General features: G+C 43.7%; 1 protein-coding gene across 1 annotated transcript; it reads right to left on the reverse strand.

The window, feature by feature from the left end:
• Positions 1-6,971: 6,971 nt before the first annotated feature.
• On the reverse strand, positions 6,972-15,102 carry LMOD2 (leiomodin 2). The gene is made up of 3 exons (XM_048939683.1): positions 14,598-15,102; positions 9,458-10,804; positions 6,972-9,121 (listed from the first exon to the last, which is right to left on the reverse strand). Exons 1-3 carry the CDS (start codon positions 14,868-14,870, stop codon positions 9,095-9,097), a joined length of 1,647 nt encoding a protein of 548 aa, XP_048795640.1. The 5' UTR covers positions 14,871-15,102; the 3' UTR covers positions 6,972-9,094.
• Between the last annotated feature and the right edge of the window lie 429 nt (positions 15,103-15,531).

A 15,531-nucleotide genomic window follows, 5' to 3' on the forward strand; every position in this document is an offset into this window, starting at 1 on the left:
CTCGTCAGCCCAGGTGTTCACATTTTAAAGCATTACAAAATATCTGTTTTAAGAGCTGGGAAGACAGGGTAAAGCTACAGCCTCAGCAGCGTTTCCAGACCAACTCCATATTTTCATGTAAAAGCTGTCTGTAATAAATTATGCAACTCCTGTTCTGCTTTCAGGTAATTCCCAGCCTGTTTCAACTAAATCAGCTGCACTGCTTTTAAGGTACAATGATGTATCTGAAATGACATGTCCAAGTCCATTGTTTGCTTCTAAATGCTAGCAGTGGCCCTGAGGCCCTGGTCCTGTGGTCTCAGGACAGCAGGCTGGGAAGACAAGACTGCAATAAACATCCATAACCCATCAGAGTGGGGTGGATCTCAGTGTCTCTTCCTGAAGCAGAAAGGCTAGAACTGAGTGGACACACTTTTCACCTTCTTTCTTCTTTTCAGGGAGATCACTGCAGCTCTCCCAGCCCCAGACAGAGGACTGAATGACCCTGTAGAGGTTTTCCATCCCATGACTATTTGTAGACCTTAACAGTTTCACCACTCTCCTCAGGAAGAAAGGAACCCTCCATTCTTTGTCAAAAAGTAAGTGAGAGGAAGGGCCTGAATTAGCTCAAGAAATGCATTCATGTCAAAATTCACATAAGGAAATAATGTTACAGTCAAACTGAAATTATCCACATTCCAAATTACTCACTACCATGTCTCCTCCTCTGGCACTGCTGTCTGAGTATGTTGGAAATACAGCTGAGGGGCTGAGGAGTAGCATACTGCAGGGGTCTGCTTCAGAATTAAGCTGTGATTCAGTTGCTGTGGTCTTGCCTAGGTCACAGCTCATTAATGTGCAATAAGTCATGGTCCTATTAATTTTTGAATGGATGAACATCAAAGGGCCCAGTAGCCTTAGCACTGGCTTCCCTGCATGTAAACGGCAGGATGAGATACAGCATTTTTGTAATATTAACGTACTGTACAGTCACTCACAGACCATAGAGCCACAGAACCATAGACCAGACCCTCCCTGGCACAGCTCCACGCCGTTCCCTCGGGCCGGGTCGCTGTCACACAGAGCAGAGCTCAGCGCTGCCCTCCGCTCCCTGTGAGGAGCTGCAGCCGCCATCAGGGCTCCCCTCAGCTCCTCTGCTCTGCGCTGAGCAAACCAAGGGAACTCAGCTGCTCCTCGTACACCTTGCCCTCTGGGCCTTTCCCCATCTTCCCACCCCTTTGGACACTCTCTAATATCTTTATATCCTTCTCATATTGTGGTGCCCCAAACTGCGCCCAGTGCAGGAGGTGAGGCCACACAGCACAGAACAGAGCAGGACATGCTCTCCTCTCACCCAGCTGGCAGTGCTGGGCTTGGTGCACCCCAGGGTACGATTGACCCTTTGGGATGCAGGGGCACACTGCTGGCTCATGTTCAACTTGCCAACAACAAGAACCCCAGGTCTCTTTGTGGCTGCTCCTTGAGGTTGACAAACCAGAATTATTCATTTTAAATGGTTGTATGGGTCTAGGGTAGATGACACCAAAAGTAATGGACTCAACGTTCCAGTCGGGAAGACTAAGCACTAAGAAAACTTTCCAGTGATAAATATAATGAATGATTGTTGAGGGAGACTAAGAGCTCCATCTACAGTGTATTTTTAATGACTGATTTAATTATGTTTGATCTTGCCTTGGAGCAATGGTATCCCTGGAAGCACTTTCTAGAAATAACTTCTATGTTCTGCAGAAGTAGGGAGCTGGCACGACTTGCTCAGTGCCCTTGAGACACACCGTGTCTGATAGCAGCAAGCCAGTGGAGTGGAATTAGAGCCAGGGATTGTCTGACACCCAGCTGTGAGCTCAGTTCTCCATGTGATCCATGGGGTTCATCACAGTGGGAACCTGAGACCAGGAGCCAGTGGCACAGCAGGGTGATGCAGGCCGCTCAGCTGTGCCAGGCTATCAACATCCACAGTTCTGTTGTCACAAGGATCACAAAGAGCAGAGGGTATGGATCCAGAACAATCTAAGCCAATCTAAATGCATGCTGCCCAGACACCATCATCTCCCTGTTTTTGGCTAAAGAGTCTCCTCCCTGCACCAGCAGCACAGCACAGAACCTGCAACGAGTGTTCAGGGAGCCAAACCAGCAGAACAGTGCTCTGTTTTTTGTTTCTAGGTTAGTTTTGTACTTAGCTCCCCTAAGTAGTTGCAGGTTTGGAGCAAGAGAGAGACAGTAGTCTGCAACCAGGGAGGTAAACAAGGGACAACAGGGACTGCCACAGTGCCATTTCAGAACTGCAAAATTCTCCTGGGGTTGTGCTGGTGTTGCATCTAAAATTCAGCAGTCAGGGTGTTTGCAGCGACTGGAACTCAGGTTATTTTTGATCACTTTAAAGAAACTGAAGTTGGGATCATGAATAAATAGATACAAGTTAAGGCTGTCATAAGATGTAGTCTACATGAGATGCAGCCTACAGAGCCACTGGGGACAAAAGAGAGTTGACTGAAAGTCAAGTAACATCGTCCAGCCAGGCACCCAAGTCTGTGTGATAAACCTGGATGAAAGGCAGAAAACTTTGTGCTGGCTGAGTGCTACCTGTGGAGTCACACACCTTTTGGACCAGTGTTGCTGTCTGTCCCACTGGCTTACAACATGGGCAGCATTTGCTGCTATCTGCCTGCCCTGTGCAACCAAGACCAGCCTGCTGTGGTAAGTGAAGGTGAAAATGGAAAGCTGGAAGGAAGTGTTCAGCAGTGTTTGAAACATGAGCACAGTTGCCTTTCAACTTGTTTGTGAAACACAGGAACATATGCATGTATCACAAATTTAAAGAGAAGTAAACTGAGACCTAGCAAGAGGAGTGATCCCATTTTGTGTACACATAAACACTTCCTTCAGGTGCCTGTGAAATTCGCTGCTGGACGTGTAGCTCATTTGCAGGCCTGAAGAACATTCATTACAAAATAAAGCCATAGCTTTAAATATTTCTAAATGTTTTTAAATGTTTCTAAATGTTAAAAAAAATGCCCTGTCTTATAGATCCCAATATCTGGAGATTTTCGAGCAAATTTGAGTCAGTCTATGAGTCAGTGTTTGAAACATGTATGGTCATAACTGTACAAGACTTTGAGGCATATCAACACTGCTATCTCCAAGGCGAAGTAGAGGCATAAGAAAGTAAGCAGTTCACCCAAGAGTATATAAACAGTAGAAGCAAAGCCCAGGACGTAGCCCCCAAACTTGGCTCTGAGATGAATGCTCTAGTTTTTACTGAAATCCCAGATAATTTCTGCTCTGACAATATTTTAATGATAAGCAAGTTTCCATGTGTCAGAGTTCTGTAGAAAATGATTCACTTGTGCTATTAAAAAGGCTTATTAAAATTCATATTCATTTTGAACTGAAAAGGTAAAATGTTACAGATAGAAATAAATACACCTGAGAAGGAGGCTGTTGCCATGGTTTCAATAAGGCCAGAATTTTTCAATATTTCCATTTTTCTTTAGGAACAATCCATCCTTTTTCTTTCCACACTGAGTAATTACACACAGCTGCTTGGCGGTGTTTGCCACCACCACCACAATAAAGTAACACCTCTAACTATGGGGTTATCTGTGCAGTAGCTGCAGTTCACTCCTTCACCTCCAAATTTCAGTGCAAGGCTTCATTCTCCCTGTCACGGTCTCTTGGTTGTAGGTTTCCTGCTTGTGAGCAGGAAATACTACTTTTCTGAAAGAGTGTTCAGGCACTGGAATGGGCTGCCCAGGGAGGTGATGGAGTCACCGACCATGGAGGTGTTCATAGAACATTTGGACGTTGTGTTGAGGGATATGGTTTAGTGAGAACTATTGGTGATAGGTGGATGGTTGGACTGGGTGATCTTGAAGCTCTTTTCCAACCTTGGTGATTCTGTGATCCTGAGTAAGCCACCAGAATCACGATCCTAGTCAAGAACTGAAAATACAAAATGAAGACATTAATCTGATAGTTCAACTTGTGGCATTACATGAATGCATCTAAAAATGAATTCTGTCTTAACTGCAAGGTTTGAAAACAGAGATCAGACAAAAACAGCTGGACTTAGCAATATGTAAACTACATTTTATTCCTTCTTGCACTTGGTTCCTGTTGGTATCAAGATCAGATGGTATAAAGCCAGCATCTAGTGAAAGACTTGGGCTTCCATGTCATAATCTTTTTATAAAGCTGCAGCTGACTTGCACAGATTTGAAAATAAGACACCTTACTGCAAATTGTAGGAGCTTTTTACAACTTCAACTTCCAGTACTATTACCATTTGCAGATCTTGTGGAGTTATCACATTTAATAGCATTAAAACAACAATGGCAGAACCTTCTGTGTCATCAGCTTCAAGCTTCTGCTACTGAAAGTGCCACACCAAATCATTCTTTTTATAAGTTTCCTGCATTATTTTAACATGAAATTTGCCCATTCTTTTTTTTTTAATGAGAAAGCTCTTTTAACAACTCTCATGTTCTTTAAGAATTTTCTTTCGATTTCTTATACAAATGTAGCCATGCACAGTTGACATCTATTGTTTTTCTACTGCTAACAGCGTCCTGTGGCTCTTTCCCCTTTGCAGTATTTATAGACATAAGCCAAAATCCTTTTGAGCCTTTGTTTGGCTAGACTGATCCCACCACCTGTTCCCATTTCTTCTCATCGGATAGCTTCTTCAGCTTCCCAATTATCCTAGCCATTTTCTGTCTCGCTTCCAAGTCAAAACAATTTGTCATGACTGTTAGTTACCAGAATTGTACACACTCTCACAGATGATGTTTCACTTAGGCTTACACCCAAGAATAGTTCTTGGATCTACTTCTCCCATTACATCCACCAACTGCAGGTACTTTAAGGTACTCAGGAGTCATTCTCTTATTGACCTATGGAAAAGTTTTCTCTTTTGGCTAGGGAGCTGCTCTACATTATTCACCTTACATTTTTCTACATTACTTTCATCTATCTGATGAACTTCTGAGGAAACCATATGAGTTGGAGAGTGGAAGTTTTGAACAGAACAGGCTGGCACAGGCTGCCCAGGGAGGTGGTGGAGTCTCCTTCTCTGGAGATGTTCAAGACCTGCCTGGATGCCTACCTGTGCTACCTGCTGTAGGGAACCTGCTTTGGCAGGGGGGTTGGACTCGATGATCTCTGGAGGTCCCTTCCAACCCCTACAATTCTGTGATTCTGTGATTCTGTGAATACTCACAGCTTCTCTTCTAAGCTGAGGTGGCTGGCGTGAGGGTGAGGGAGGGTCCTTGGCAATAACCTCCTGCTCCCCTCTGCCTTGCATCCTTCCCGGTCCCAGGTCATCCGTCTTCCAAAAAATCTTGCTAGAACTGTGTACATAAGCTCCTCTGGCTTCTATTCTGCATGCAGGACAGACTCAGGCTCTAGAAATGCAGCTGGCTTCACCCAGATGGAGCTCTGCTGGCCACTTGCCCTGCTCAGTGGGAAGGAGCAACCTCCATGGGCCGGGGGGGTGAACAGAGTGTGTTGCTGGACCAGCACATCTACTCCCCACTGAGTCCCCAGCTGCAGAGGAACACGGGTCACTATCCAAAATTTTTAAAAAGGAGCTTCAGCAGGTGGGCATAAAATTTCAGAAGACATGGAAACAGAATCTCTTGGAGTTCTTCAAGTTTGTTGTCCTTCTATAAACTCAGGCACTTTTCCAGGTGATAAAGCACTGACTAAAGGACTGCAATTACAGGCAAAAATTAAGCTGTGATTTCTTTCTGATGCTTTGCTGTGTCAGCAGCCAGGTGACAGCTGGCCTTCATGTCACACAGTGAAGAGCAGCTGGGCAGCAGGAGGACTCAGGGTCAGTCTCAACAAGAGTGTGGCCTCAATGGTCTGTAGGGTCCCCCACTCCCTCCCCAGCCTGTATTTGGAGAACTCACAGGACAGATTCAGATCAGGGGAGGCAGGTTTTGCTTTTTTCTTTTTCAGGAAGCTAAGTATTTCTGCTTTTTGGAGGAGGTCTCCATTTCTGCCATTCACAATGAGACAAAGTTTTAAGAACACGTGGGCTTTTCCTAAAGACACTAATCTGCTGTATTTGCCTGCCTCTTCATCTCTTCAGTGACAGCAAGGACTTGGTTATCCTTTGTAGCTCTTCCATTGCAGACCAATTCACTTGGAGAGATCTTTGTGTGTATGATTTCTCTGACTGGTCTTTGACAGAGAGTGGATAAGGAATACTTCAAATTCACTCGAGGAGCTTCCTACATCCCAGAGCCTCTTTGTTGAGGCACTCAGCCCCAGTAAAAACATAGGGATGTGCAGGAGCTGACACACTTACCAAATAGGCTGAACAAAAGGCAGCCAAACCTTCCAAGGAGATTGTTTTCCTTCCTGTGCCTGAAAGGAAGGGTGCAAAGAGTGATGTGAGCTCAGCAGCAGGCCCCAGAGAGATGCACAACTACAGGGTGTTTGCACCCAGGGAGCTGAACTCAGTAGGAGCACAACTTGGCTGCCTTCCACTCCAGCCTAGTGCTAAACTGGGAGGCGACACCGTATCTCCCAGAGCAGTGCTGTGTGCTTGTCATATGGTGCTCCATCACCTATTTGAAAAGAAAACAAATGGCTTCTTAGAAGCTATTTATGCCCCTAGGAGGAGAGGGGGCAGGACTGCTGCCCACCCAGGGAGGGAAGGGGCTGCCTTCCCCTTCAGTGGGGCATCAAATGTTAACAAGGTGTATTTAGGAGCCCTGTCTCGCAGCTCTGCTAGGAAACAGGCTTTGAAATGCCTCCAACTGAAAGTGCTGTGAAGTTTATGTAGGCAGAAGGTAATTACCCAGATTAGAATTTGGCCAGCACACAGAACTGACACTTCAGGAAGGAGTGTGCCTCAGGAGCTTAAATAACCACAAGTGATTGGCGCTTCTGTGACTTTACTTTTTAGCTGAAACATTAATCTCCATCAGCAGAGCAGTGATGGAGACAGGACTGATGAACAAGGTGTCAGCAACTGCAGGCTGCAGCTTGGACTGTGTTTATTTCTCTTCCCCTTCCCAAATATATGAACTGTAAAGAAGTAACTCAAGCTGTCACTGACCTGAAACTGGAATTCTATCTTCTTTTACTTTTTCTAGGTTTTATTCTCTTTCCTCATCTGCCACTTTTCAGTATTCCTTTTCTCTGAATTACCCTCCTTTTTGATACCAGTTTTAATCTCCTGTGCAATTACTTTCCTCACTTTTCACTCTTTTCTCTTTCCTTAAAGACCTTTTTTTCCATTTCCTTGCCTTTCTCCAAGTAGTCTCCATTGTGCTTTCCCTGATTTCTTTCTTTCATTGCCTTTTCAACTATTTAGTTGCTTCTGCCATTTCGTTAAACATTTTGCTGCTTCTCATCCTTCACAAAGCTGCCCAAGGTTGCAGTTCCCTCTAAACCATGGCTGCATTCTACCATTGTTTCCATCCTCAAAAGATCCCAAGTTCCAGTTTCTATTTGGGCACGGGATACTGACCCCAGATTATTGTTTTTTATGCTATGGGAGATCATGCCATTATAAAGGCACCTAGAGACCACTTGTGGGTACCATATTTCCTGTGACAGTAGGTTTTGACCCTGAGAAAAGAGAAATAATGTTGGCAAGTGTTTCAGCTGCTTGTATATTGCTTTTGGTTGGTTCTACTCAATGACTACCAAAGCAAAGAAATGTAAAATATAGAAAACAAATCTTCATTATTTTCTTGCTGTGACTTCTCTGGCAATTCACTACTGCATTCTTTCTCTGGTACACTTCATTGCCTTCTTTCTGGGGAAATCTGTCTGGTGAATATTCCCAGATAAAATTTTACCTGCATTTTTTGAGAATCACTGCAATGTTGGGTAACCAAAAGCGATCTCTTCTGTGTGGTTTCATGTAGAAGAGATACTAATTCTGTTACTTATTGCTGCAGTAAGTAAACTAATTAATATTCATTTGTTTTTAAAAAACAGGTATGGTTTCTTGACCTTCAATATCTTGGCCGCTGCTTGGTTTTCTTCTTGTTAACACAGCCTTCACATTAGCTGAAGCACCCAAGAACAGTGTTCAATTGGACAGAGCAAGACTACATGAAGAAGAGAATTGCCTGCAATGAGACGCCTTCAGCTGTGCATCTCCAAATCTCTCTGCTTCCACAATATCCTACTGGCAATTCACACTCAGCTCATTGCTCAACTGGTATCTTACAAAAGTCCTGGTTGCTAGTCTCCTCTTTAAGTTTCTGCCTGATAGAATCTCTGCTCTGGGCTTAGTTCTGCCTGGATACAGCAGTTTGCACTTGTACAAAATGAATTTCAGTTGAATAATTTTGCTGTAACCTTTAAGTATCCATGAAAGTTTAAACCCTAAATCACCACAAACTGCAGTTCTATTGATCACTCACCCTTACTTTTCTGTTAAATCAACATTTAGGACCTGGTACACAATACCAGTGGCCTGACACAGCCCACCTCTTGATTTGAGTTGTACGTAGCATTGTGAACCATATTCTTTTCTATGTCAGAATGAAACTGCACTAACACAGGCTCAGGGACAATCCTCCAAACCAGCTTCATGGGTGTTGTTGAGAAAGATCTTGGGTTCCTTTGAGAGAAGTTCCTGATGTTCATGAATTTGATGCAAACTTCCAGCAGGTTTTCGCACACAAAAACTCAGGACTATGTTTCTGCTTATAAGCTTCAAACTGCATTTATTGTAAATTCATGGAAAAAAGGAAAAAAAAAAAAAAAAAAAAAGGAGGAAGAAACCAGAGATTGGTAAACTATTACATTTGATTGTGAAGAACTTGTCCAGTGATTTGCAATCAGATATTGAAAAGAATATCCAAATAAGCAGCAATTTCCCAATAGAAATCTCATTAAATAAAAAAGAAAATTATTTCCATATTTACAGATTATAAGGCAAACGTATCTTTAAAGCACTGTTTAGTAGTTAGTGGGTTTATTTCTTTGAAAGGAAAAGATAAATTGTTTGAATCTAGGAGAGTACTTTAGAAGCAGCTTGCTACACAGTCTATTTTAGCACCGGTGAACAGCCCAACAGCCTTGCCTTGGCCACTGCAGTGCTCTGCTTCTTCCATCATCCAGGCTTTCACCGAAGGGCTTCTGGTAACTCCACCTACAAAACGGGCAGTGGGGGAATCCTGTTACATTTGTTGTACATTCTATATCTCAAAATTCCTTCCTGAATTGCTGGCCCTCTTCCAAGGTCTTTCTGCTAATGCATGTCCTGTAACAAGCCTGAAACTAGGAAAATGACCCACTTTCTGTCCTAGCCCCTATTACATAGAAATCAGTGAGCTGAGAAAAGTCTAATCAGAGGAAAACGACCTCCTAGGTATTTTATGCTCACATTTCTAGGAGTGTTTTTATTAAATACCTGTGTTCTAAAATTAATTGAGCTCCTTCTATACCTGATCCACAGCCAGTTACTGAAATAAGATCTCTTACTTACCCGTCTTAGTTGTTTTATGCTGCTTGCTCGAATTGCTTCCATAAGGTTGTCATGGAGGGACCTTTGTGGGGTGGAGGGTCGGGAGGAAGGCCGTGAACCTTCTTCCGATTTTCTGTCTGGGACGGATTTCAGAGAATCTTTAATTTCTTTCAATATACTGTTCTCATGTTTTTTGCTTTTTTTGCCTTTTTTCTTTTTCTGTCCATTCTGTAAGGCTTTTCTTGAACTTTCTTGCTGTTTGATAACCTCAGCTATGTTCCTGGTCGGTGCTTTCTTGTCTGGAATAACGGGAGGGGGAGGAGGAGGGGGTGGGGGTGGAGGTGGGGGTGGAGGGGGTGCAGGAGCCGGAGGCTGACTTTTTGCTGGCGCTGATTTCCTAGGGAGCTTTGGAGAGGACCAAGGTGAACTCTTAGGTGACGTGTATGGTGAGGAACGAGGAGTGCCTTTCTGCAAGACTTTGGTCTTTGGGTTGATAGCTCCATCACAACCATACTCTTGTTGCCGTTGCTCCTGCATGCGCTTTTGCCTTTGTTTATCCATATTTCTTGTCAGGATACTCGTCATGCTCATTCTTGGGCCAGCAAGGTCAAAGTGGTACCCCAGCTTGACCAGAGTAGTGTTCTCTTTTAACAGCTTAACTATGTCCATTTCCACCTGACTGCCCATGATATGCCTTTGGTTGTGGAACCGTAACTCTGTTAGAACCTTGTTATGCTGCAGAGCTCTCATGATAGCCAGTACTCCTTTGCCTGTGATAAAATTCGACTCGATATTCAGACTAGTGATATGTTGATTTACTTTTAACATACCAGCAATGGCTATTGCGACGTTGTCATCAGCATGTGTGTTAGCCAAGCTGAATGACTTAACTACAGTGTTGTCCCTCAGGGCTTGGGAGAAATGTATAAGCATCTGTGAAGTAATATTTTCAATGTTATTTAGATTAACCTCTGTGGTCTCAGGGTCATTGCTCCGAACTTTTTCCAGAGCATCCTCAATAACTGTTGGATTTCCACATGGGTGGATGGCACTGCTTTTAAAGCTCAGATTTTCAGTGTCATCATGGCCATTGAACAAGTTTTCACTGTTCTTTGTACTGCTACACTTCTTGTGTCTGACGTGGTCAGAACTCCTGCCGTCCTCACAATTCACAGGTCTTTCACTAGCCGCAGAATTTTGCTTTTCCTCATCCTCGTCATCACTGTCATCTTCATCTTCCTCTTCCTCCTCTTCTTCTTCCTCTTCATCATCCTCTTCAGTATATGCCTCCTCAGACACTTCACTATTGCTTTCTGTGAAACATTCTTCTTGAATGTCTTCTGAGTTGTCTTCTTCTTGCTCTGAATCCTGAACAGGAATGTAGGTGTGGGTGTTAAAATGATTGCAGTAATGTAGCTACTGCTTTTTTTTTTTCCAAAAATGATTATCTTGAAACTATGTAAGTTAATGCTGAAAGCTAAAAATAAATCCCCACAAACAAAGCCAGTTAAGTGAGCAGAAAACTATTTCAGCACCTAACACATCATTATCATTATTTCTTTAATTTTCTTTAAAATACATATGCTTAATGTAAATTGGCTTTGCTCTCCCAATGTCAAAGATTACTCCCAAGAGAAAACTTGATACAAGGTATTGTGATATGGATGAACTTCATGCTGTCTATGATTTGGGATGTCTACAAGGGCCTGATATGGAACCATCCATCCTTGCCAACAGAAACACGAGACTGCAATTTCAGAATGAATGTGATCTGTGAGCAACAAATTTCCTGATTCATAAACATTGCTGTATCAGTGCTCAGTCTCCCTTTCATTTATTAGATCCAAAAAGGTAAAGAACACCATGATTTAGAATACAAATAGTGTCTGCATGTGTCAACATGCATATTGATGTGCAAAATAATATAGAATTGCAAGAGTTACACAGAAAGTACTCTGTATGAACTAAAGATTCAGAACACACTTCAAAGCTATTTGTGAAGAAAAGACCCAGATGCATCCCCACAGCTAACAGGTAATCATCTCAATAAACCACAGATCACTTCAGGTTTGCCAAGAGGTAGGACCTCGCTCCCAAACAGCTGTCAGGCCAGCTCTAACACTGCAACATGTTATAACTCATTGCCCAAGCAATCCTTCCTTTTCTAAACTCCAATGTTATTTGAGTGTTTTTTGTTGGCACCAAAACACCGGTTTTGGATCCACTTCTCAAAGTTCTGTCAGGGGCACACGGCAGTTTTGGCTGCAGAGAACAGTACTTCACACACAGGATCAGCAAGACCTGCGCACCAGGAAAGCCCCCCTCTGCTCATGGAGAGTTCCAGAAGCATGGCTGTGTTGTTTTGGGCCCTGACCGAGCCCTCAAGCTACAACCAGCCCTCAACCTCCTGCCTGAAAAATCACTTGTGTGCTTTGTAGCCTACTGGACAAGCCACAGTGTAACCCTTTTTATTTACATTGGTAAATGCTTATACAATTTTAGAGGTAGAATAGTGGTTGCATAAACCACCTTATCAACATCCATGTTTTAGTCTTTGTAAAATACTAAAGGCAGAATGAGTACACCTTGTGGAGACACAGTCACTGGCTTTTATGTTTCTAGAAAATACAGTTGTTACTAATGTGGTAGCTTATTTCTAGAAAACATGGGCAGCTTTAAGTTTGCTTAATTATCTGGTTCTAAAAACACAGATTAAAACAATAGTGATGATAGGTCGCATGGTACTGTTTTCTTGAGCAGATTTCTGTGTTGGGATGCTTGCAAAACACACAGTACTTGTTAATATTCAGATAAATTTGACTCAAATGAAACAAGACATCAAACCATTCCAATCCACTGTTCCTGAGAGCTCAGTGCTTGGAGGGCTTGCAGGGTCCAGCCTCATTGGCCTGCAGATTCCGAGCAGGAAGGCACTGAACTGCATATGAAACGGCTGGGTTTATTATGACACTGAAATTTGTATCTGCAGCTTCTGCACATGTATGCAGCCTTTTAAAAGCTGAAAACACCGGTTATCCAGGAAGCCATTTTTTACGGTGTGCTTTTATCTACCCAGTCACATACACCTACAGCCTTCAGCGCAGCTACATATAGGAGCAGAAGCTTGTGCCTCTGAAAAGTCTGCTGGTATATTCTGATGACACCAGATTAATGATTAAAAAAAAACAACTTGAATTTTTGGAATGGCGCTTCTAGGAGTAAAGGTGCTTATTTTTCCATAGCGTACATTGTGAGGTTGCTGTATCTCATAGCAATCTGAAAAATAATTTTGAAATTGAGTTATTTTCTTTGCAGATCTCTGGAGGCATGCCCTGGTACTGTGGCAGCATTTCAGTAAGGGATTGCTGCTGGCAGCTTGCAGGGCTTCATCTTACTCCTTGGTAGCAGCTCGATGAAAAGTTAGGCCTGAGATAGTCAATACAGAGAGAGAAATACCTCTGGAGGGCAAGGCATTCCCCCTACATGGCTATCTACAGGATTTTGCCTTCTGGAGGGGCTGATGTCTCACCACTAACTATAGAAAGGGCACAAATAGCTATCTTAAGTAAGGTGTCTAACTTTCAGACAGTTGAGGGCAAGAAGATTGCTTTCAAGAGACTCAGAAGGTGTTTCTTATTGCCTTTAGTAGAGTGAGCATTTGTGCCTTCTACATCAGCGTGTGAACATTTTCCTATTTATGAACATATTTAGAAATCCATTTCTCAGATCTGAAAATATAAAGGCTTTTCCGACTGGTATAAGGTTCAGCCAGCACACAGCATTAATGCTACACAGACATGGAAAAGCTTTATGTGACACGGAACAAGATCCATGCAGAAAGTTTTTGGAACCGTCCACGTTTCGAATTCCAGGCTCAGCTGAAAAAAAACATTAATCTTGCCATTGCTTTCCTGGGACTTGACGAACAGGGAGTGAAGCCCACGTCTGCAAGCTGATACTAACGGTCTGATGACAGCTAGTGCTCTGTGTGCTTGCCTGCAAAGTCACTACAGCACCATTCACTAGCAAGAAAGAACACTTAAAGAAACATTTAAAGCAGTCGTGACTATTAGTATTGCAAGCTAATTTAGGTCCAAGTGATTTTTTTCTAAGGAAGTATTTATCTAATGCACTGACTGTAATTATTTCCTTGGAAATGAACTGAACTCCTGAATCAAGGCTGTTTAAAGTTAAAAGTACAGTTTTGCTTTTTTTATCTTTTTATTTTTTATTTTTTATTATTATTTAAACATAGGAAAACATGTCCTTGTAAGTCAGGATTTGGTATGGAGCAGTGCTTACGAATAAAAAACATCCGCAAGTCCTTGCTTTGCTTGGAAATTACACAGAGCCTTTATTAAGACAAAAACTGCTTTCTGAATGAGCCCCAGCTCACAGTCTGTTTTTGCAAGGGCTGAGAGAATGCCAATATGACTATCAGCTTAGACTGAGGGTGCTCATCACCTGCTAAGACCAAGTCCTAGCTGTACCGTTACTTTGTAGCTCATGAATCAGCTTTCATTACGACAATTTTTATTTGGGGAAGGAATTGTCAGACAAGCAGTGAGTTGTTCTGTAGGCAACACAGGTGTTTGATGGATTCCCTGCTCAATGCCAACTTCTGAATACCTTACAGCCACCCTCCGACCACTGCAGCTGGCAGAGTTCGGGGCCAAGGATGCTCAGCAGCACCGAGGCACGACAACCCTGCTGGCTGCAATGCCACTTCCATCCAGAGAACATGGAGCCTCTTGGCCACTTACTCAACTTCTGACATGCATTATATTCAAAATCCTCATTTTCATATATTCCAGGAGTCAACATGAACATGCATATATTTAAAGCAATTAGGCTTTAAATTAAACACAGTCTAATAATTTTTTTGCTGGCAAAAATTTTTACCCTGTCCCCTAAAATTGTATTCCTGCCATTTTTTAAATCACTACCCATGCTTTTCTACAGGAAGTTCTTCTGCTCTCTGCTAAGATTTTAATGTACCTCCAGAGAGGGTGCAAGAACTCTCCAAGCTCATAGGCAGTGCTTTAGCAGGCATAAACACATCGCTGACAATAGCCTTACAAATGCTGCAAGAGACACAAAGATCACACCATGGAGGAACAAGCCCTAATAGTTCCAGGGAACGGAATGCCTGCTGCCTTACCTTCTCACACGCGCCCAGCCTCTCTTTTTCCAAGAGCTTCCTGGTCTCCTGCTCCCAGTAGGCCATCAGTGCTTCCCTGCTGAAAGTCCCGGTGGGTGTTTTCTCTGTCAGGCTCTTTTGCCGTTGTCCTACTGGGAGGTTGCGGTCGGGCTCGATGTCCTCCAGTTCCCGCTCCAGCTCCTTCAGCTCCTCTTCCGTGAGAGAAGCGAGGAGCTCATCCTCGTCAATGTCCTCATATTTGCTAAGCTCTCTTCTGTAGCCAAAGGTAGACATGGTCCCGTTGGGTCAGGCTGGTACGGAACTGGAAGGATCAGGCATTCACGAGGGCTGGATCGAGCACACCACGTCCCGTTTGGTCAGCAACTGTTTCCCTGCGTAGCTGAGGCACCCTTTTAAGAGTAAGCACCGGGAGCTTGCGACAATGCATGGAGGGATGAAAGCATGCTCCATTTTAAGCATCAGACGTCAGCCAGACATCTGAACAGAAGGAATGTCCCTCCACTGGTGTTTGCAGGTCCTTGGAAGAGGGGATTACTGACACAGTGACCATTGCCTTATTTAGAGCAGCGGGCTTGCAGGGGGTGGGGAGAACACTGCCGGCCTCACACCGGCCTCGCCTCTAACAACAGGAGGGAAGAGCTGTGAAAATCCACATAATCCCAGGCTGCCACAGGGCTGCGAGTGGAACGGGCTCACTGGGGCCCAGTGGGGCCCCACAGCCTTGCCAGCACTCTGGTGGCACTGCCTTCACAGCGAGGCATCAGCAGGAGACTGCAGCGGTGGGGTGGCAGCTGCAGAAGGTGGCAGCCTGTGCCTCACACACCGCACATCGCAGCCCATGCCTCACACACTGCGCATCGCTCAGTGGAGTGCCAGCTAATCCACCCGTGATGGTGGTATCAAGTCATTCCTTTGAGGCTGTTGCCCAGATGTT

This window comes from Lagopus muta, chromosome 1, assembly GCF_023343835.1.
Source record: "Lagopus muta isolate bLagMut1 chromosome 1, bLagMut1 primary, whole genome shotgun sequence".
NCBI lineage: Eukaryota > Metazoa > Chordata > Aves > Galliformes > Phasianidae > Lagopus > Lagopus muta.

What these genes read in the sequence shown, in the direction of transcription:
- LMOD2 (XM_048939683.1), bottom strand. Translation starts at nt 14,870, where the DNA reads ATGTCTACCTTTGGCTACAGAAGAGAGCTTAGCAAATATGAGGACATT. An exon ending in GGCTGGGCGCGTGTGAGAAG is followed by an intron (nt 10,805 to 14,597) that starts GTAAGGCAGCAG and finishes ATTCCTGTTCAG; the next exon opens with GATTCAGAGCAAGAAGAAGA. An exon ending in GCATAAAACAACTAAGACGG is followed by an intron (nt 9,122 to 9,457) that starts GTAAGTAAGAGA and finishes CCCGTTTTGTAG; the next exon opens with GTGGAGTTACCAGAAGCCCT.